A 20,937-nucleotide genomic window follows, 5' to 3' on the forward strand; every position below is an offset into this window, starting at 1 on the left:
TAGAATAGTTTGGAGGAATAATTTCAGAGTCTTTTATATGGGGTTTTAACCATGTTTCAGAGATGGTTAGGATGTCAGGTTTATTATGTATGAGCCAAGCATGGAGGTTTGGGACTTTGTTTACTATACTTTGGCCATTAAAAGAAGTAAATAAGATGGACTTGTCTGTAGAAGAAGATGTGGAGGGGCCTGGGTTGGGATGGATGTCACCTGATAATAGACTGGAAATTAGATGTAAGAGTGGATTAGTGAGGTAGTTGGGCAGTTTAGTAAGAAGATTCGGTTGTATTGTGAATCTGAAGCCTTTGCTAGTTATTATGGGGGTAAAATGTTTTTGAGAGGTGATAAGTTTGTAGGGGAAAAGTAAGAGGTTATGTAGAGGATATAGATGTGGAGAAATAGTGTGTGAGTATGGTAGAGGGGAGTTTAGGTGGTTGGTAACATGGAGGGATTGTGAGTGGTATTAGTTAAGGGGTTGGGTGAGGTAGTAAAGATAGGATAAATTAAGAAGTAGTAGAAGTAAAAAGAAGATGATTGAGGGTTTTGAAAGCATAATGAGATGGGGAGTATGGAGAGTTGAATTATTGTAGAGTAATTATATGTGGTTATAAGGGAGACTTGTGTATATATGGGCCGGCAGGGACTGAATTAATAGTGTAGGAGTGAAGAGTTGTGTTTGGATTGGTGGGGGTGTGGCTAGGGAGTGGGAGAAGAGGGAAAAGAGGAATCCTATTGGCTAGGTGGGGTAGTCTTAGAAAGGTAAGGAAGGTTAATTTGGGCGGGAAAAAGGGAGTGGTTATTTTCAGAGAAAATGTGATTGATTGGATTAGAATGACAGTGGGTGTGGGTATGGGGGAATATAGGTAGAGGTGCTTGGGGCAGGTGGGAAATGGGGGCAGGGTAGGGGAGCAGAGTGAGCCCGCAGGGCGAACGGAGCGGGTAGATCCAAAGCGGGCTGGAGAGGTTCGAGAGCCTAAGTATGCAGAATGGTATGTAGAGGGGACCTGGATGTTTTGGGTAAGAGTGGGCTATGAGAGTTTAGGAGAGAAAGTGAGAAAATAAATGTTAGAGCTTAGAGGGGCTAAAAGAGTATAGGAGAGAGAGAGTGAGAAGAAGAAATGTTAGAGCTTAGAGAGAATACATAGGTGAGTAAAATGAAGTCTATTTTAGTGGGGGGTGCCACCTAGTGGACAAATGCAGAAGTACACCTTAGTCCACTAGGATATTCCCTGGGCCAAGTTGGACTGAAAGAAGAAGGGAGTTAGTATGAGTGAGGGAACGGGAAGAGGGGAAGAGCAGAGAAGCTGGAACATGGGGGGGTTAGGCTGCTGACTTTCCTGGCAGGGAGTGTAATAAAACAGCTAGCAAGGCTTAAACAGTAAGGTAATCAAAGGTTTAGCAGCCGATGTACATACTTCCTTGGATTCATCTTGGTTCAATTTCAAAAAGGGAATGAGGCAGCAGAGTTGTTACTATTGCTTGAGCAAATTGGATGAGCAGTAGTAATTTAGTTATGTCTAGGTGTCCACCCAGGTGAATCACAATGGTAAATCAGGGGGGGAAAGCTAGACGACAGGAGAGAAAGTTGAGAGAGTAGTATTTTAGTAATGTAAGACACACCAAATTATTTTCTTTTTGGGAATGGGGCATTCAAAAACATGATTAAATCCTGAAAGGCAGACCTTTCTTTAATTGAATAACCAGACACTGGAGGTACTAGCTATTGGGGCAAGAAATAGTTGGAGCTAAATTTTTCTTTTGTAGAAGGGTGGAGGCATTGCAAATGTCTGATCAGTTTTGAAGAAAACTGGGCATAAAAGAAGTAGGAGGTGCTTTGGCAGGAGTTGTTTTCACTACTTTAATGTCATTGATGATATTGTATGGAGTAATATGGCCAGAGAAAGTTTTATAGCATGCATAAAGAAGACTGACATGACAAGATGTAAATTTTAAATATCCACCCAATATCTGAAGGTAATTAAAAGTATATTTTACAGTAATTCAGATCATAATCGGTGATTTAAAGTAAAGAATGTGTAACTGGTGCAAGCACCAAACAGGATGTGGAGTGTAGCAGGAGGAAGCTTTGCCTGTGCCTTAGACAGTCCAGGTGCTAGAGGAGCTTGTGCAGGAAGCGATGAGTGAGCAGCTAAAGTTGGCTGACTTATGGGAGGAGGGTCTGTTAGTGTGCTACCACTGGAGCACCACCTGGTGGAATGCTCATTACTGTGCACTGAGACTTGGGACTGTGAGCGTGGCCAGAGGTACTTGCTCCAGCCAAGCAAAGTGAGTATGCACATCTTAATGAAGCTCATATGGGCAGAACTGTTAGTAGCATTGAAAATCTCCTAACGTCCAGTTAGACATTTGCTGTAGTCACAGGTCCTCATCTGGCATTGGTAGGAGTGGGAAGCAATTAATGACTTAAGAAGATACTGGCTTTTTAAACATTCCCTACAGAGTGTTCTGTCAGAAATAATGGGTGTAACTAAGGAAATGATTTTTAATTTTTTTTTTTTTTTTAGCTGGGATACAGGATCTGAATTGCCTATACGTAGTAAGGCCTTGTTGAGTTTAATTGTGTTGGCTGCCAAAAAAGCAAACTCTAAACCAACTGTAATTGAAGTAATGTGTATTGTATCAGAGGTAAAAGAACTGGAAGTGTGAAGGTCATGAGCAAACTGCATAGATACATAGAAAATGGAAACTGTGGAAACAATGCATGCATAGTAATGTTTTGGAGGAGGAGTGAGGTTTAAAGGAAAGCAAGAATTAAGCAATTTGTGTATTCTTGGATTGATGATGATTGTAGATTGTATAAATGCATGTATGTGTAATGTTTGTAACTGTGAACATGTTAACACTTGATTATAAATGTACATTTGTCTATCTTAAGTGATGATTCAAGGTAGAAGCTTGACTGCTGCTGATGGAGGGAGGTGGGGGGATCGCATTTACTGTATAGCTGTCATGCAGTAGAATGTGCAGAAAAAGTAAAATTATATGTAGTAGGTATAAACAAACATGCTGATGCTTTATTTTTTGTATGCAAACTGAATTAAGACTTGCTTACATTTTATAGTACTCTGTTTTGATTTAAAGAATTGATGGTACCTTTCTATGCTTTGTGAATTAAAAAAAAACAGCTTTTTTCGTATAGTTTATGCATTTTGGAAATTTTCCAGCGGGATGGAGATACCAGCATAATTCAGTCTTTGGTAGATGATCTGAGGAATTTGGATTTTGTTTTCATGTAGCAAGCTTGTTTCCTGCCTTTCCTGTAACTAGTCAAGTCCAGATGCAGACTTGCTGTATCCAGGACTGTTGGTAAGCTTCTGAGCCTCCCAAGCCTTTCTGTGTTGGAGGGAAGCCTTCTAGCTTATCAGTGGGAGTGGTGAGCACTAGGTAGCCTATCTACCATGGGAAGAGTGGGTTTTGGCCCTGAAATTGTAGTTCATTGGCCGTTTGGGCAGTTTTTCCATCTCTTTCTACTTTCTGGTTAAAAGCCCGTTTTGCGTTTGGTCCCCGCCTTTCCTATAACTAGTGTAGTCCAGATACAGATTTGCTGAATCCAGGATTGTTAAGCTTCTGAGCCTCTCAATCCCTTCTGTGTTGGAGAGAAGCCTTCTAGCTCATCAGTGGGAGTGGTAAGCACTAGGTAACATATCTACCACAGGAAGAGTGGTTTCTGGCCCAGAAATTATAGTTTATTGGCCATTTAGGAAGCTTTTCCATCTCTTTCAACTTTCTGATTTAAAAGCCTGTGTTTGTGCTTGTTTCCTGCCTTTCCTGTTACTAGTCTAGTCCAGGTGCAAATTTGCTGTATCCAGGACTCTTTGTAGGCTTCTGAGCCCCCCCCCCCCAGCCTGTCCGTGTTGGAGGGAAGCCTTCTAGCTTATCAGTGTGAGTGGTAAGCATCAGGTAGCCTATCTACCACAAGAGGAGTGGTCCCTGGCCCAGAAATTGTAGCTATTGGCTGTTTGAGCAGTTTCTTTTTCCATCTCTTTCACCTTTCTGGTTTGAAAGCCGCACTTGCCTGTTTCCAGCCTTTCCTATAACTAGCCTAGTCCGGTTACAGAGTTGCTGTATCCAGGATTGTTAGTACGCTTCTGAGCCCCCCAAGCCTTTGTGTTTGAGGGAAGCCTTCTAGCTTATCAGTGGGAGTGGTAAGCACTAGGTAGCCTATCCTCCACGGGAAGAGTGAGTTCTGGCCCAGAAATTATAGTTTATTTGGCTGTTTGGGCAGTTTTCCATCTCTTTCAACTTGCTGGCTTAAAAGCCTGCGTTTGTACTTTCCCCACCTTTCCTGTAACTAATCTAGTCCAGGTACATATTTGGTGTATCCAGGACTCTCTGTAAGCTTCTGAGCCCCCCCAAGTCTTTCTGTGTTGGAGGGATGCCTTCTAACTTGTCAGTGGGAGTGGTAAGTATTAGGTAGCCTATCTACCACAAGAGGAGTGGTTCCTGGCCCAGAAATTGTAGCTACTGGCCGTTTGGGCAGTTGTTTTCCATCTCTTTCAACATTCTGGTTTAAAAGCTGCACTTGGGCTTGTTTCCCACCTTTCCTGTAACTAGCCTAGTCCAGATACAGAGTTGCTGTATCCAGGACTGTTGGTAAGCTTCTAAGCCCCGCAAGCCTTTCTGTGTTGGAGGAAAGCCTTCTAGCTTATCAGTGGGAGTGATAAGCACTAGGTAGCCTGTCTACCATGAGAGGAGAGGTTCTTGGCCCAGAAATTGTAGTTTATTGACCATTTGGACAGTTTGTCCGTCTCTTTCAACTTTCGGGTTTAAAAGACCACATCTGCGCTTGTTTCCCATCTTTCCTGGAACTAACCTACTGGGTAGCACTAGAAAGCCTTAAATTGGTACCCACCACAGTCTCTCTTCTAAGCTAGAAGGATTGTATCAGTTTTCTGTACTTTCTTTCTATACTTAACTGTTTTCCGCCTAAACACAGATTTTCCAGCGTTTTATTGTGATTTAAAAGCTTGTTTTTTTCACATTGTACTTATTTGACTGCCTGCACTTTTAAAAAGTTTTTTTTTGTTTAAATAATTTAACTGTTGTAGGCTACACATTAAAGTGCAATAGCTTTTTCCGATCGTTTGTAGTCATTTAAAACTGTTTTAAGTGTATTTTTCACTGGTTTTGCCTTATCTTTTCAAAAACAAAAAACCCCAAAAAAAGCAAAAAAAAAAAAATCCTTGTTTTCTGCCTTTCTAAGCTAGTATAGTCCAGTTTTCAGGCTAGTGCTGAATTCAGGGCTGTGATACTAGTTTCTGAGTTGCCCATACCTTATTTGGATAGAAGGAAGTTTCTCTGCTCACCTGTGAGAGAGGGGAGCTTTGAGCAACCTATCTGTCCCTGGAGGAGTGGTTCCAGCCCAGAAGTTAGTAGTTTTATTGGCCATTTTGGGCTAATTTCTATTTCCCTACTATAAAACCCGCATTGGGCAGCGCTGGTTAGCTATGGTTAAATTATTCCCAGCTCCACTAAGTCTCCTCTTCAGTTTTTCCCTTTAAACTAGTCTAACTCTCAACCTAAGCACTCAAAAAGCATCCTACAGCCCAGCACTTGCTCAGACCGAACAGCACAATATACCCCGACACTGATTGCCCAGCAGGGCAAGGCTCTTTATTCACCCCTCAACAACCAAGTGACTAAGCAGCTCACCCTACTATTCGAGCATGACCAAAGGGCAATTTCTGGAGTACTCTCCAGTCTATCTGGTGAATCTGGGTATCCTGAGGCAATGTTACAACTGCCTCATGTACATAGACAACCCTCTCCTCCTACCACAAAACACTAACATATGCAAGAGATGCAATTATACAGCCAAACTGGAAGCTAAGCTGTCTCCACCCAAGACTGGAGCAGACAGTCAAGAGGAGAAGGTTAGCACTTGCACCACATCTCCAGCCGCACACAGACCTACTAAAACAGCACTGGCAAAAAATACACATAAATACACAATCGTACTTGGAGGCTCTACATAAAAACCTGCAAAAGCATCAGAGACCTCCAAAGCAGACACCCAAATAATCTGCACCTCCCGTCACAAACCAGACAACACATAAAACACAAAATAAGTGTGCCGCACAATCACAGCCCTTAAGGCGAAATAACATACCTAACACACTAGTAATAGGTGACTCTATAGTCAGGCACACTGACATGCCACTCACTAGGCTGGACAAGCAGAAGGTTACTGTTAGCTGCCTGTCAGGAGCCAGAATCCGCCACATAACACAAGCATTCAGGTCACTCCAGAACAAGTACAAATATGACTCGTCATTGTTCATGTTGGTGTGAATGACCTGAGACGTACCTCCCTGGACTACATGAAAAGAGACATGGAAGAGCTCTCTGATCATGTAGCCCAGGCTGGTGTGACCCTGACCCTCAGTAGCATCCTGCCCTCACCAAGAATGATACCTCAGTATAAAGAAATAATGATCAATTTCCACAATTGGCTAATCTTCTGCTGTCATTCAAAGGGGATCCAGTGTCTGTCAGCCTGGGACGACATGCTGGACAAAGCCGCGTTGCTTCGCAGGAGACTGCTTGCACCTGTTACCCCTAGGCTTTCGAATACTGGCCAAGGCTCTTGCTGTCCCCATAATGCCTTTTTTAGGCAAGGCTCAAAAGTCAAACCCACCTACGTAAACAGCACCATTAACAAAAAACTGAGGGTTATGCTAGTCAACGCCAGGAGTTTAAATCTCAAAATGAACGCGCTCAAAGCACTTCTCAGTATGGAGAACGTCGACCTCTGTGCAGTAACTGAAACCTGGTTTTCAAGGCTCCAGAGAACACCCCAGCACTACTGGGCTACAACTCGTACCACACATTTCGGCCACAGAACATGGACCAAAACACAAAAGGAGGGGGTGTATCAATATTCATCAAGGATACCTACACCTCCAGGTTAGTGGCGCAGCACGATACCTCTGAGGTCATCCATGTGCAACTAACATAGAGCAAATCTGCAGTGCAAATTGTGGCATGCTACAGATCACCCTCCATGACCCAGGACCACCACTCCGCCTTTCTGGAGACACTGGAAAATATGAAGGTCCTACCGAACACCCTGATATTGGGCAATTTCAGTTACCCTACCATTTACTGGGTAAACTACTAGAGTACAAACTCTCAGGCCCAGCTCTTCCTGGAATTCATCAACTCAAATGCCCTGGATCAGCTGGTAAACTCCCCTACCAGAGGTGAAAACATATTGGACCTGGTCATCACCACCATGGGCGACAAGTGTTTCACACCGGAGGTCAATCCGTCACTAGTTAGATCAGACCATAAACTAATCACTCTGGATGTCCACACCCCACCACCACCCCCCAAATAAGGAATCCACAGTAAAAAAAAACTTTTCTAAAGCAAACTTAACTTTTCTTAAGACAGAGGTGGTAAGTTTCACAGCCCCCACGCTAAAGGATAACGCTGCCCAAGATGCAGAAACCTTTATAAATGCACTCTGTGAGCACCTACAAGGATGCATGGATCATGCCATCCATAGCAAAACCAAGACTCACTCCTCTAAGAGAAGCAAGCCTGCTTGGTGGACCCCTGCCCATAAACAGGCTATACAATAGAAGGAGGAAACTAGTTCAGAAAAAAAGCAAATCACAAGAAGGAAAGACATCCCAGATCAGTATCGGTAAGAAACTAAGGTCCTTCATGAAATCATCCAAGGCTAACTTCGAAAGAAAAATAGCCAAGGATTCAAAAGATAACCACAAAGCCTTCTTTAGCTATGTTAAGACTCTAAGTGGCAACTCGCAGATATGCATTGAACTAATGCAAAATAGCACAAAATATACTAAACCTGCTGATATTACCAACATCCTGGCAGATGGTGCAAACTTTACCCCCCTCTCACCTCCAAAAGGGCCCACAACAATACCGGAAAAGTGTAGTGTCCCAAAAATCGCAGACGCCCAGGTGAAAACAGTACTTTCAAAAGACAAAAACACAGTGTCAGTGGGACCAGATGGTGTCCCAGGCTGCATCTTGCACAAACTACAGAACGAACTAACCCCCCACCTAAACACGCTGTTCAACCACAGCCTCTCCACAGGCTACATGCCCATAGAATGGTGCACAGCAATGGTTATTCCTCTCCACAAAGGAGTGGCCACAACTGACCTTGGTAACGATCTCCCCATAAGCCTGACTAGCCTGGTCTGCAAGGCTATGGAGCGCATCATTATAGAACTCCTTAACAAAGACATTGGGAACCTCCAAACACTTGACCCGACCCAGTTCGGCTTTGGCTATGGAGCGCATCATTATAGAACTCCTTAACAAAGACATTGGGAACCTCCAAACACTTGACCCGACCCAGTTCGGCTTTAAGGGCAGATCATGCCTACTAAACCTGGTTGATTTCTTTGAGACAGTCACCAAGGCCATAGATGAGGGAAAGGTTGTTCACACAGCCTACCTTGACCTCACCAAGGCTTTTGACACCATTCCCCACTCTGGTATTACAGAAAAACTCACGAGCCTGAACATAAACCCCTACGTCACGAGATGGGTTGCCAACTGGCTTACAGACAGAACTCACACGGTAAGAATAGTGGGCTCCAGATCCGACTCTAAACCAGATGCAAGTGGTGTCCTGCAAGGCTCTGTCCTGGGACCCCTACTGTTCGGCATATACTTCTCAGAAGTACAGGCAAACACAGGAGGACTATGGCTAACCAAGTTCGTCGATGACTGCAAACTGGGAGCCATAATTGACTCTCCGACTGACACGGATATCCTCCAAAAGAGCCTTACTGAGACTGACAAGTCATGGCTTCAAGCTAAAATGCATAGTCATCCCGTTTTTGAAAAACAAAACACCCACAAATTACCACATAGGTGGCAGCCCACTTTAATACAGAAGAGGTAATAAGAGATCTGGGGACCCAGGTAGAGTGATCTGGGGACCCAGGTAGATAGTAATCTCTCCTTTGACAATCGTATTGTCAAAGTAGTTAGGAAATCCTTCTATGTGGCCCATCTAATTACTAAAGGGTTCGCATCTAAAAATAAAGAGGTTATAGTGTCCCTGTACTCATCACTCATTAGACCCATCATAGAGTACAGTGCCCCATTTGGGATGAACCTCGCACGACACTTCCAACAGCTGGAAAGACCACAAAAGTACCTCACCAAGAGGATTACTGGCCTCAAACATATGTCCTATGGAGCCCAACTGAAAAAACTCCGGCTGTACTCAGTGGCATATCACTTACTCAGAGGTGATCTCTGCCTGACTTACAAAGCCATGTCCATCTCAGAATTGATGGACATGCTCCACCTAAAGAAATCCAAGTCACTGCGAGCCACACGCTCTAGTGAGCTAAACCTCACCACAACAATAAATAGAACATGCTGGAGGGATAAATTCCTGTCACAGAGACTCCCCATGCTTTGGAACAAAATTCCAAACTACATTAGGCAGAGCCCCTCACTAACACTCTTCAAGATAAACCTTGGCGAGTGGATGAGTAGCAGAAAATACACCCCTGGGATCACTTCATTGGATTTGCTTGACAGAGGATCAGTTAATCAATTTGTGTCTGTGTCTTTCAGCTTTTCCCAGTTAGGGGTCGCCACAGCGGAACTCCGGTCTGCTAATGATTGGTAGTGGATTTTTACATACCGGGTTACCAGCCCTGATGCACAACCTTCAACGAAGGCACGCCCCATTCACGTACGCCTCCACACAGAAGACCCTCTAGCTGAGAATTGAACGGGACAACGTCTTGCTATGAGGCGACAACGCTACCACAGCACCACTACCGCAGTTCAGTTAATTAATCAATGAGGCGGCGAAAACAGACACACTCTCGCTAGGCTTATAAATGCCCTTGGGCAGGTAGCCTAGTACCTACCTACCTATGGTAAGAGTGTTTGGCTGAAGCTTACACAGAGTATGCATGGTCAGGTCTCGGAGAGGGGGTTACAGGCTGCATCTCCACATTGGTCCACTTTGTTGGAAGCTTAATGCACCTTGATGGTCCTCTGAAATGGTACATTCTTATATTCTTTTATCTTTTTGCAGGAAGTGACTTGTAGTTAATAGCATAGAAGCACAATGCTTAATAACCTACCAATACAATGCTTAAAAAGAAAAGGAGCTGCTAAGGAAAAAGCATTTTGCACAGAACAGCGGTGTACTAAGGAAATAGCTGTGTGTTAACTGTAGAATATTGATGTAATGAGACTGTTTTTACTTTTTTCCCTCGCTAAAACGTGTGATATACTTATATTTTTTTTCTCTCCTGTTCTAGAGAGCTGAAGCCTGGTGAAGAGGTAACATGGAAGTAACACACCAGATAATCTGTGAACAATGTATTTAATAAATGTACATTATTTATCAGATTGTGATTTGTTTCTGTGATTTATTTTTCATGCATCTTTCTACAGTGACAGTATCAAAAATTCACATTTAAAGCTGGTCTGCTTTGTAAAATAAAAAGGAACATGTAAAGACTTTAGGTATGTTTCTGGCAATAGATTATTGTAGTATTTTGTTTTTGTGGAATCAGTACAATTACAAAAAAACTTTTACACAAGGAAGTGACAGAGACATGTCTGTGTTGGGTAAGATAGGTGTGTTTATTCATGTGTATATAAAATCATGAGAAGTATTCCTATGTTTTATAATTTTACCTCATGTTTGCGAGGCAGTATTGTATATAAAACATGCTTCTGCTGAGAATTTTCTGTACTGCCTGCAGTTCCTACTACTACAGCTACTACTTTTGTGAATCTGTGAAGTCTAGTTAAATATGGTCTGAGCCAGAACTGTGTGTTTGTACAAACTGATCCCTTTTTAATCTACTAAGACTGACTTGTATGCCACCAAGTAGGCTGTTTTAACTGGGATGGAACTGGGCTAAGTAGTCAAAATTCAACTGTTCTTTGAAGTGACCTTGTTGCCTATTGTACATATGTACTCAGCTGTAGAAAATGTAATCTGACTGTTGCCTGTTGTACATATGTACTCAGCTGTAGAAAATGTAATCTGACTCTCAATATTACTTCCGCTGAATACACTCAGGACATTTTTCTTTGCTTTGCCTCATCTTTATGAATGTCTCCACCCCCCCTTGATATTGCCCATGTAATAGGTTTAGCAGCCACCTAGCTCTGGGATCTACAGTAAATTCTCCAATTTATTCCAGGAACTTAACACACTCTTTTCATAGGTTCATAGGTTGATACTAGGCTATCTGCCCTAGGGCATTCATAAGCCTAGCCAGAGTGTGCTTGGCTTTCGCCACCCTTTTAGATTAGTTGACTGTGCCTCTGTATAGTAGGTCACAGAAGGTAGCCCTTTTAATGTTAGTTTACTGTTCCTCTGTCAAGCAAGGACACAGAAGAGAGCCCAGGGGTAAACTGAAGAGGGTCAGTGAGGGGCTCTGCCTAACATGGATTGGGATTTTGTTCCAGAGTGAGGGGAGCCTCTGGGATATGAATCTGTCCCTTCAGCATGTCCTATTTATTTCTGTGCCTGACGAAAACTAATTTGTCCCTGGATAAGAACAGGACAAGTCCACACACCCCCTTGAAAAGAGTGTTACCCCTTGATATAATGTTATTTTAATGTAGCATCCTCATAGGTTGCACAGCCATGAGGGTATTTACAGAAGTCAGTTAAATGACCCATTAGTGCAGTGGGACTCAGCACCCGTTTTCCTGTCCATTCTCTTAGTCTGGTGGCTGCTCACATGTTGACCCGGGCTTGTTTGTGATCAAGTGAATGAAACAGATCTTACAGCAGCATCCTAGCATCTTGGCGCTTTGCAGCTTTCTAGTACCATTCTTCTGCTTTATTTACATTAGCAGCATGAACCACCTCACCCAAATCATTTGTCTCCTCCGTGTATATTCACAACTCTGTTAATTCATCCATATTCTTTTCATGCCTGCATTCAACTTTGCCAAAAGGTACAGACTGTTTTAATTTGTGGAGAAGATTATCCATGGGTTTTGGACCTACTGCATATGTGCAGGAAAACCTAGTTATAAACATTAGTGCCATGGCTGAATAACTTTCGAAGTTGGTGGCCAATAGCTGAAATGCCTTCACTACAACAGTGTTTCAGGAAGCCTGTAAGACCCTAGGCCAGACCTCATGAGTAGATCCCACCCCCCAGTTATAAACTTATTTCAGGGTATGCTTATGAAAGGAATGGAGACATATTGATTTGTTATTCCCATGCAAGGCAGACAAGGTCTTTTAACTGTCTGAGGAATTTGTCAAACTATAACCCCAAGGCAGATTGCTGTAATGATAGCGGCACTGTTGCACATCCCTGCCCCTGAGGTCACAATGCACCCATCCACCTGATAAGGAATCATAGGAAGTAGATCATACTGTCAAGTTTTTGTTTGGAGGGAGCTGAGCAGTTTGCATATGGCCTGCTTTCAGAGGAAGGTACTTAAAGCAGTCTTTGGAATGTTTTTGTTACCAGTAGGACATCTGAGACTCGCTGCAAAGATTGAGCTGGCCACTGCTTCCACAGCAAGCTCTCACACAGCCTGCATTGTTTACAGTTTTGCAAATGGTTAGGCAAGACAGCAGCAACTGGCATTGCCATCCACCAGCATGCAGGAGTGACATAGATGCAAAATTGAAGATGGCTGAAAAGGTTAGGACCTTTTATGCCACTGAGGTTTTAAGGATTCTCAGAAAAGTGAAGGATGCCCGTGGTTCTGCTGGCCCCAGCAGGGCAACAGCTGCAGCAGTCTGAGCTACAGACCTCTAGAAATAAGCATCTTGCATGTGGATATAGCTTTCGAGATAATCTGTGAAGTTAGGATGAAGGGGGTTACTGCTGTTGAGGAGGCTGCTTGCAGCCCTGAACTGCCACTTGATCACTTCTTCATCAGAGAGGTGGTCTAAAGAATTTCTGTCTGTTATGGGGCATGATTTATTGTCACTAGAGACTGGTGGTTAAGAGAGATTTTATCCCATTGTTAGAACTTGCAGTTGTTTCTGCTGTGCCAGTTATTTTCCCCAGATGCCCCTAACTGCTTCATGTCCTAGAAAGGAAGGAGGCTCTATACCTCATGCCAAGAAAGCCATTCATCCTGTCTCATTTGACAGTGGAATCAAGGGTCCTACCTTTGCTTTATTTTGGCAACTAATGAGACCATTTTTAATTTGATATTGTGTAAATCTGTGTATAGCGAGGCACATTTGTTGTTGTGGTCCACACCCGTTCTTATCTTCCACTATTATGTGGAAGAGTTTGGTGGCGTTTACATTTTCAGTGTGTCTGCTTTCACATCAAACTTGAGGACCCTTCAAAGAGTTTTCCTGTGCATTTGAATACACCATAACAATTTGCAAATCCAGACTATGCCATTTGTTTCTTTCTTCACTCTGAGTGTACATTTATATAGCAGTAATCCATTGTAAATTTAAGAACCCACTCTCTTTGGATTTATATCTACAGTTTATCTACATTTTATCTGAAGTAGTTTACTTCATTTGATCTTCAACCTGTGGGGTACTGGATCCGTATCGGATCCGAGCCGGCAAGTTCACTAGCATCTGCTCTGAATTCCAAGCTCCTCCCCTTACCCATAATGCACCTCCACTACCTTCCAACCCCCAGATCTCGTTTGCCACGGCTTGCCAGAAACATCGTGATCCTGAGCTCTGAGTTTGTGATTTGGGTAATTTGATAAGTTAGCAGTTTTTGAAAGATGGTTGAATGTTAGCTGTTAGTGTAAGTTCCCGTTCCCTCACTGGTGTGTCATGTTTTAGGGTTTTTCTGCAGTTTTTAGTGTAAGTTAGTGTGTGTTGCCCCCCCCCCCCCCTCAGTGTTCTGTGTGCCTTTGTGTGTGTGTGTGGTGAGTGGGTCTGAGTAGGAAATAGGTTTCCTTTTCCTTTTTTTTTTTTTTGTTGTGAGAGAGGAGCCTAGAGAGGAGTTGTGGTATTGTATGAGGAAGTCAGGAATGTCAGAGAAGTATGTCAGAGTGGTACAGGATATGTACGAGGGTAGTGTGACAGCAGTGAGGTCTGCGGTGGGAGTGACGGATGTGTTTAAGGTGGAGGTGGGGTTACATCAAGGATCAGCTTTGAGCCCTTTCTTATTTGCAGTGGTGATGGACAGGTTGACGGACGAGATCAGGCAGGAGTCCCCATGGACTATGATGTTTGCAGATGACATTGTGATCTGTAGTGATAGTAGGGAACTGGTGGAGGAGACCCTGGAGACATGGAGATATGCTCTAGAGAGAAGAGGATTGAAGGTCAGCAAGACTAAGACATATGTGTGTGAATGAGAGGGAGGATAGAAGAATGGTGAGGATGCAAGGAATAGAGTTGGCGAAGGTGAATGAGTTTAAATACTTGGGGCCAGTAGTTCAGAGTAACAGTGTGTGTGGAAGAGAGGTGAAGAAGAGAGTACAAGCAGGATGGAGTGGGTGGAGAAGAGTGTCAGGAGTGATTTGTGACAGACTAGTACCTGTAAGAGTGAAAGGGAAGGTCTACAAGAGGGTAGTTAGACCAGCTATGTTATATTGGTTGGAGACAGTGGCATTGACAAAAAGGCAGGAGTTTGAGCTGGATGTGGCAGAGTTAAAGATGTTAAGATTTGCACTTGGTGTGATGAGGCTGGACAGGATTAGGAATAAGTATATTAGAGGGTCAGCCCAGGTTGGAAGGTTTGGAGACAAAGCCAGGGAGGCAAGATTACATTGGTTTGGACATGTGCTGAGGAGGGATACTGAGTATATTGGGAAAAAGATGCTAAGGATGAAGCTACCAGGTAACGTGAAAAGAGGAAGGCCTAAGATAAGGTTTATGGATGTGGTAAGAGAGGATATGCAGGTGGTTGGTGTGACAGAGCAAGATGCAGAGGACAGATGGCTGAAATGGAAACAGGTGATCCGCTGTGGCGACCCCTAACGGGAACAGCCGAAAGAAGATGATTTTTATTTTGTGAGAGACATGGCTGACCCCAAGCCAGTCTTTAAGAGGTGCACTTAGTGTGGCCACAAATTGTCACCAACCGATGGCCACACTCTCTGCATTATGTGTTTGGGTATAGTCCATTTAAGTAGTGATTATACAATTTGCGTGGGTTTTAATCTGCGTGCTAAATTGTTCTTGAAAGGCATTCTACCCACTACTGAAATGACTGCCTCTTCTACCGCTTCGGTTACAGCGGCTACTGTGTCCGCCTCTCCTTCCTCTCTCTTGTCCTTCCTTCTCCTCCCTCCCAGGCTGGGACTCTCCCGCCCATTTCTTAGCCTGTGGAAGCAGAGCGCAGAAAAGGCAGAGAGGAGGAGAGAGAGCACAGGTCTGAAAAATGTAAAGTCCCCAGACCTTTCTACTACTACTCCCGCCAAGAGTCAGTCTAGGATCCATGACTCCCCTCTGCTCCAATCTCCCAGATTTTCCCCGGAGCCATGACCACCATCTAAGGTCTCAGTTCCTCGACCCGCCAGGTCAGAGTCCGTGGCCTCGTCGAGGTCCTCCCGAAGCCTTTCCAAAGTCGACCTGGATAAAATGATGAGGAGGTTCATTCATACTCCAATCCATATGGGAGTCTTGCCAGCCCCCTCTCCCTCTAGAGGGGGAAGCTCTCTTCCTTTCTCCATGCCAGTTTCTCCTTTGATCCGACCACCAGAGTACTTGGATCCGAGGATGGCCTTAGTCAGGGAGTTGGCACAGACTGTACCTGTCTCCTAGACGCCGGCAGCTGCCTGGAGTGTATTGGATCTGACCAGTTGGGATCAGAGTGGCTCTCTGAGCCGGAGCCTGGGTGTCTGGTCCGAGGGAGTGGAACTTTTTCCATCGGCTCCAGCATTGTTGGGCCAAGTCCCCCCCCCCCCTCGGAGCTCCGTCCACATTGGGCCCGGCTCTGATTCTCGCGTCCGATCTGGGAAAAGCGTTTTCCTTATTGGTAGCCCATTCTCCCTCTGCATTCGACGTGGTAGAAAGGATTCTCTTCACTGAATTGAGACCCTTGACTATTTCCTCAGACTCCTCCCCAACTCCCTCTGCTTTGTCTACAAATCCCATCATTTTACCAGAGGAACAGCCCGTGCTCTAGGAGCCCCAGGCGGTTCCCCTTGAACAAGTTCCCACTGGAGATGTGCCTCGCAAGCATACGTGTAAGAGGAGGCACTTTGGACTCTTCCCTGAGTCTCTCACCGAGGATACTGATTTGGATGATGAGGAAGGTTCCCCCAGATCACCTCGTGAGGATGTCTCCTTTGGAGACATCTTGGAAATCCTACACCAACGGGGAGGTTGGTCTGCTCCCAAGCCTTCCTCTGACGAATCTGTGTTCCTGGAGGCTTTCAGCACGAGCCTGTCTACTTCCTGGGTGTCCCCTCCCGCAGATCCCCTGGAGGACCTGGTCATCTCGCGGGCCTGGAAGGAGCCGGACACCATGGAACCAATCCCGAAACGTCTAGACAAAATTTTGAGCCTTCCCTCAGACCAGCAACATAACAAAGGGTCCGCTGTAGACGCTATGGTGGTGGTAGCAGCAGCTACCAAAAAGGAACTAGCCCAGGAGAGTTCCTCGGTTCATCCCCCCGACCGAGTCTAGGATGATGAACCGCATAGGGAAGCAGGTTTATGTGTCAGCGACTTTTTCCATCGGAGCTGAACTACCTGGCCCACGTTACTAGACTACAGCGCGACCTGGCCAAGGAACTGGTTGAGTCTCGCCTGGCCAAGGAACTGGTTGAGTCTCGCCCTATGTCCATGTCGTAGGAGGACAGAGACATGTTCTCTGCGAGGATGGCCACTTTAAAAGCAGTTTCCAACGTGTCCATGCCACTCCTTTCACATGCTACTGAAGGAGCTGGTAGGGCAGCTGCGTCCCTTATGTCCATGAGGTGCAACGCCTGACTCAGATTATGTTAGTTCTCGGAACCTTTCAAGGTGTATTTTTGCCAACGCCCCTTATGACGGCTCTACCCTTTTCGGTAAGACCATCAGAGACCTTAGTCCAAAATGAGAAAGATGGGAAGACACCGTCTGCCATCGGGATCCGCTTCTCAAACCCTCAAAGATCCTTTTCCCGGAATCAGCAAGGGCAAAAGAAGATGTGGTTACGGAAGTGTCATTATTCCCGGGACACTCGGGGCTCTTCTTCCCCAAGAGGCTGGGGGGGACAGGATAGACGCTGGCCCAGAGGCAGAGTGAGTCTGAGGAATTCTGGGTCTCGGACAGGCCCGGGCAGCAACCCTGAGGGGTTGCCCGACTGCTCTACTCTGCAGACAGTCCGGGGGTCGATTGTCATTGCACGTGGTGGCATGGGAGCCATAGCCTCAGACCGCTGGGTGCTCCAGATTATATCCAGGAGATACTCAATCCCGTTTGTGGTTACTCCCGAACCTCTCCAGCACCTCCTGGATGTACCACCCATGCAAAGGGAGGCAGCAGCACTGGAAATTTCCAAGCTGCTAGAGAAACGAGCCATTGAACCCGTCCCCCCAGATCATTCCGGATAGAGCATCTCCAGGTTCTTTTAAGTGCCAAAGAAAATGGGAGACTTGAGGCCCAGCATGGGCCTATCTACCCTGAACCTGTCAGTTGCCAAAGAAAAGTTCCGGATGGTCACCTTGCAGTCCATCATACCTTACCCGCAAGAGAGCGACTGGATGTGCACGTTAGACCTCCAGGATGCTTACCATCACATAAAGATGCACAGAAGCTCCAGGAGGTTCCTCAGCTTCCGGCTAGGAGTCCATCATTACCAATTTTGAGCCGTACCCTTTGGTCTCACCACAGCCCCCAGGGTGTTCACCATAGTGATGGCAGTAGTAGTGGCTCACCTGAGGCTTCAGGGGACTCGGGTCTACATGTACCTGGATGATTGGCTCCTCACTGCTCCCACCAGGTGTCTACTTTGTCAAGCCAGGGATTACTTCCTAAAGCTTGCACTTCACTTGGGGATTACAATCAACGCATCCAAATCTCTTCTGAATCCTGTCCAGGTGATAAACTACATTGGGGCATGGATAGACACACTACAGTTCAAAATCTTTCTGACCATGGAGAGAGTTCAAAACCTGAGGATGCATGTTTCCCTAATCTACCGTTCTCACCTTCCCTCAGCAGAATCTGTTTCGAGGGCCCTAGGTTCTATGGCAGCGACCATGACGCTTCTTCCGTGCCCCAGGTTACACATGCGAGTACTACAGTGGTCTCTAGTGGTGCAATGGTCCCTGTTGGATCTTCCATTATCGTATCCAATGCACTTCAGTCGAGTCTGCAGGTCATCTCTTTGGTGGATGTACTCTCAGGAAATCCTGGATGGGGCGACCTTTTGTTTCAGCCCCTGTCCAAGCCACAGTGACCCCTGATGCCTCCCGACTTGGGTCGACGTGGGGGGGGCATTGTTTGTGCAGGACAGTTCAAGGCCTTGGGTCCCCTATCAAGACCAGTTTGCATATCAATGTTCTGGAGATGAAGGTGGCCTTTTTGGTGTTGCAGGCCCTTCATGCCTTTTCTTCCTGTGGGAACCATTGCAATTCAATCAGACATGTTGGTGGTCTGGTATGTCAACAGACAGGGAGGGATCAGATCTTACCCCTTTTGTCATGAGGCCATGAGAGTTTGGGAATGGGCGATCTCTACTGATCACTTTCTGATAGCAACGCACATTCTGGGACAGCCCAACATCCTAGCGGACAGGTTAAATCTGACTATACTGATGCCTTACGAGTGGTCTCTGAATCCTTCAGTAGCAGAGCAGATCTTTCTGGAGTGAGGTCAGCGTTGCTACGATCTCTTCACATCTCCTTCCAACACTAAGTGCAGCGATTTCTTCGCTCTGAACCCCCAGCCGGGGGAGTCTCCTGGAGATGCTCTAGTCCACGCTTGGCCTCCCAGTCTTCTGTATGCTTACCCTCCAGTACCTCTTATTCTGAGGGTTTGTACAGAAAGCTTGCCGACTGGGGAGCAAAGTGAGCCTTATTGCCCCATTTTGGCCTTGCCAGTTATGGTTTCCCATTCTTTGGTCCCATTTCTAGCTCCACCTTGGATCTTGAATCCCACTCAGGATCTTATTTTACACCCCTCGGGGGGGTTTCTCATCCGAGCCTGGACAGTTTGAAGCTCACAGCTTGGCTGCTCCAGTTCCCCTAATTGCTAGGACTCCTTGATTATACTCTTCAGTCAGGTCTATTCTGGTGGCAGCTCATAAGTCTTCCACCAGGAAGATTTACCGTAGCAAATGGAAAAGTTTTTCCTTTTGGGCATTTCAAAGGTGTTTAGACCCTTTCACGACTCCTGTTCTTGCTATTCGATTTTTAGCAAATATTTTTCAACAAGGAGCAAGCTCTTCTACTACCAAAGTTCAACTAGCTGCCATCTCTCATTTACATGTCGGTGAGAATTCTGGTTCTCTAGCCTCTTCAGACTGAATAAAGTTTCTATTAAAGGTACTTTCCTATTACACCCCTCCCCCGGTCAAGGATCCTGTTCTCCCATGGGATTATACTATGGTTCTTCAAGTTTTGGTTGCAGTGCCATTTGAACCTGCAGCAACCACAGATCTTAAGTTTTTATCTTGGAAAACAGCGTTTCTAGTGGTTATCACCTCTGCTAAAAGGGTTTCAGAACTGCAAGTGTTGTCTATAAGTTCCATACATGATTTTCCATAAGGACAGGGTTTCCCTACGTACCAGTCCATCCTTTCTTCCAAAGGTCGTATCACAAGTTAACATCAGTCAGATCTAACTTACTGGCATGCCAGCCGCTCCTCCTCAACAAAATAGAGGCTCACACAAAAAAATCTCTGTCTAAATAGGGGCCATACCCCGGTCCCCCTATGCCAGAAGTGGGCCTAGGATTTTATTCTCTGTTCTCGGTAACAAAGAAAAAGAAACGGAGACCAACTATCAGACTGAGTTGCAGGAAGTATCTGCGCTTGCTGGCTGGGACTTCTCATTATCAGTTCTGCATTTGGCTTTGGCTTATCTACTGCCCAGAGTGTGTTCGAAAGTTCTCTGGCTCAGTGATAGCTTTCCTCAGGCTAAAAGGAATACATCCTCTATCTTATTTTGACGCATTGCTGATTCTGGCTCAAGGAAGACGAGCTTTATGCAGGCAAGCAATGATTTTGTGGGAGACTGCTCAGTTTACAGCTAAAAATTCAGGCAAGGTTTCTGTTTCTGCTCAGCAGCTTTAGCAGCAGGATGTGTTGCATGGATCTATGGATGGTGGAAAATGATCCTCATGTATTTTCCTCATGTATTTCAGAAATTGGACAGTCAGAAGGGGAACTCCAGACATAGATCTGTTCTAAACTCCACTAAACCAAAGTTTTGCAAAGTTTTTTTCATCTAAATTTCAGCTGATTTGGGGATGCTCTTCTTTCAATTGGAGCAATCTTCATGCCTATCTTCTGTCTCCTCCTCCCAAAGGCCTCCTCTAACTAAAGACCAGACAGAGCAGAGGAGGATGATTTTGATGATGATGATATTAGCAGCAGCAGCATTACCACCCATTACTAGGATACTTGAGGGAGCCTCCATCGCCTTTGCCTTCATCTTCTTTTTCGATTCCTCCCACAAGGAGTGTCTCAGGAGACAGTTCATTTGCTTCACTCTCTTCCTTCACTCTCCTGGCAACAATGTTTTATTCTTGTTTTGAACCATAGGTCCACAGCAAGTTTTGAATGTTATTTTGAATATTGAAAGCCTTAAGGCCTGGTACAAGGAAAGTGTAATGGAAGAGATATTTTTTTTTTTTTTTATTTTTTCAGCAGCAGTTATTTGGAGGATTTCTTAGTGTGGCTCTAAATCAATATCTTCAATATCTTACTGGAGTTACTGGTGTGTCCTTCTTCTATCTTGTCTATGCTCATAGCAATTTCTTTTTCGCTGACTAACCACCCATTTACCCCCACCTTTCTCATCCTTTGTTCAAGTTCTTTCAAGGAT

The 20,937-nt window shown here is 45.0% G+C and overlaps 1 protein-coding gene across 1 annotated transcript in view; it reads left to right on the forward strand.

The window, feature by feature from the left end:
- NDUFB1 (NADH:ubiquinone oxidoreductase subunit B1) overlaps nt 1–10,389 on the forward strand; it is a 111,577-nt gene extending 101,188 nt beyond the window's left edge. The window contains exon 3 of the mRNA XM_044074659.1: nt 10,299–10,389. Coding sequence (XP_043930594.1) covers nt 10,299–10,335 — 37 coding nt within the window. The 3' untranslated portion in view covers nt 10,336–10,389. The remainder of the gene's footprint in view (nt 1–10,298) is intronic.
- Nucleotides 10,390–20,937: the final 10,548 nt, after the last annotated feature.

This window comes from Protopterus annectens, chromosome 6.part0 (assembly GCF_019279795.1).
Source record: "Protopterus annectens isolate FY-2018-M chromosome 6.part0, PAN1.0, whole genome shotgun sequence".
In the NCBI taxonomy this organism is placed as follows: Eukaryota; Metazoa; Chordata; order Ceratodontiformes; family Protopteridae; genus Protopterus; species Protopterus annectens.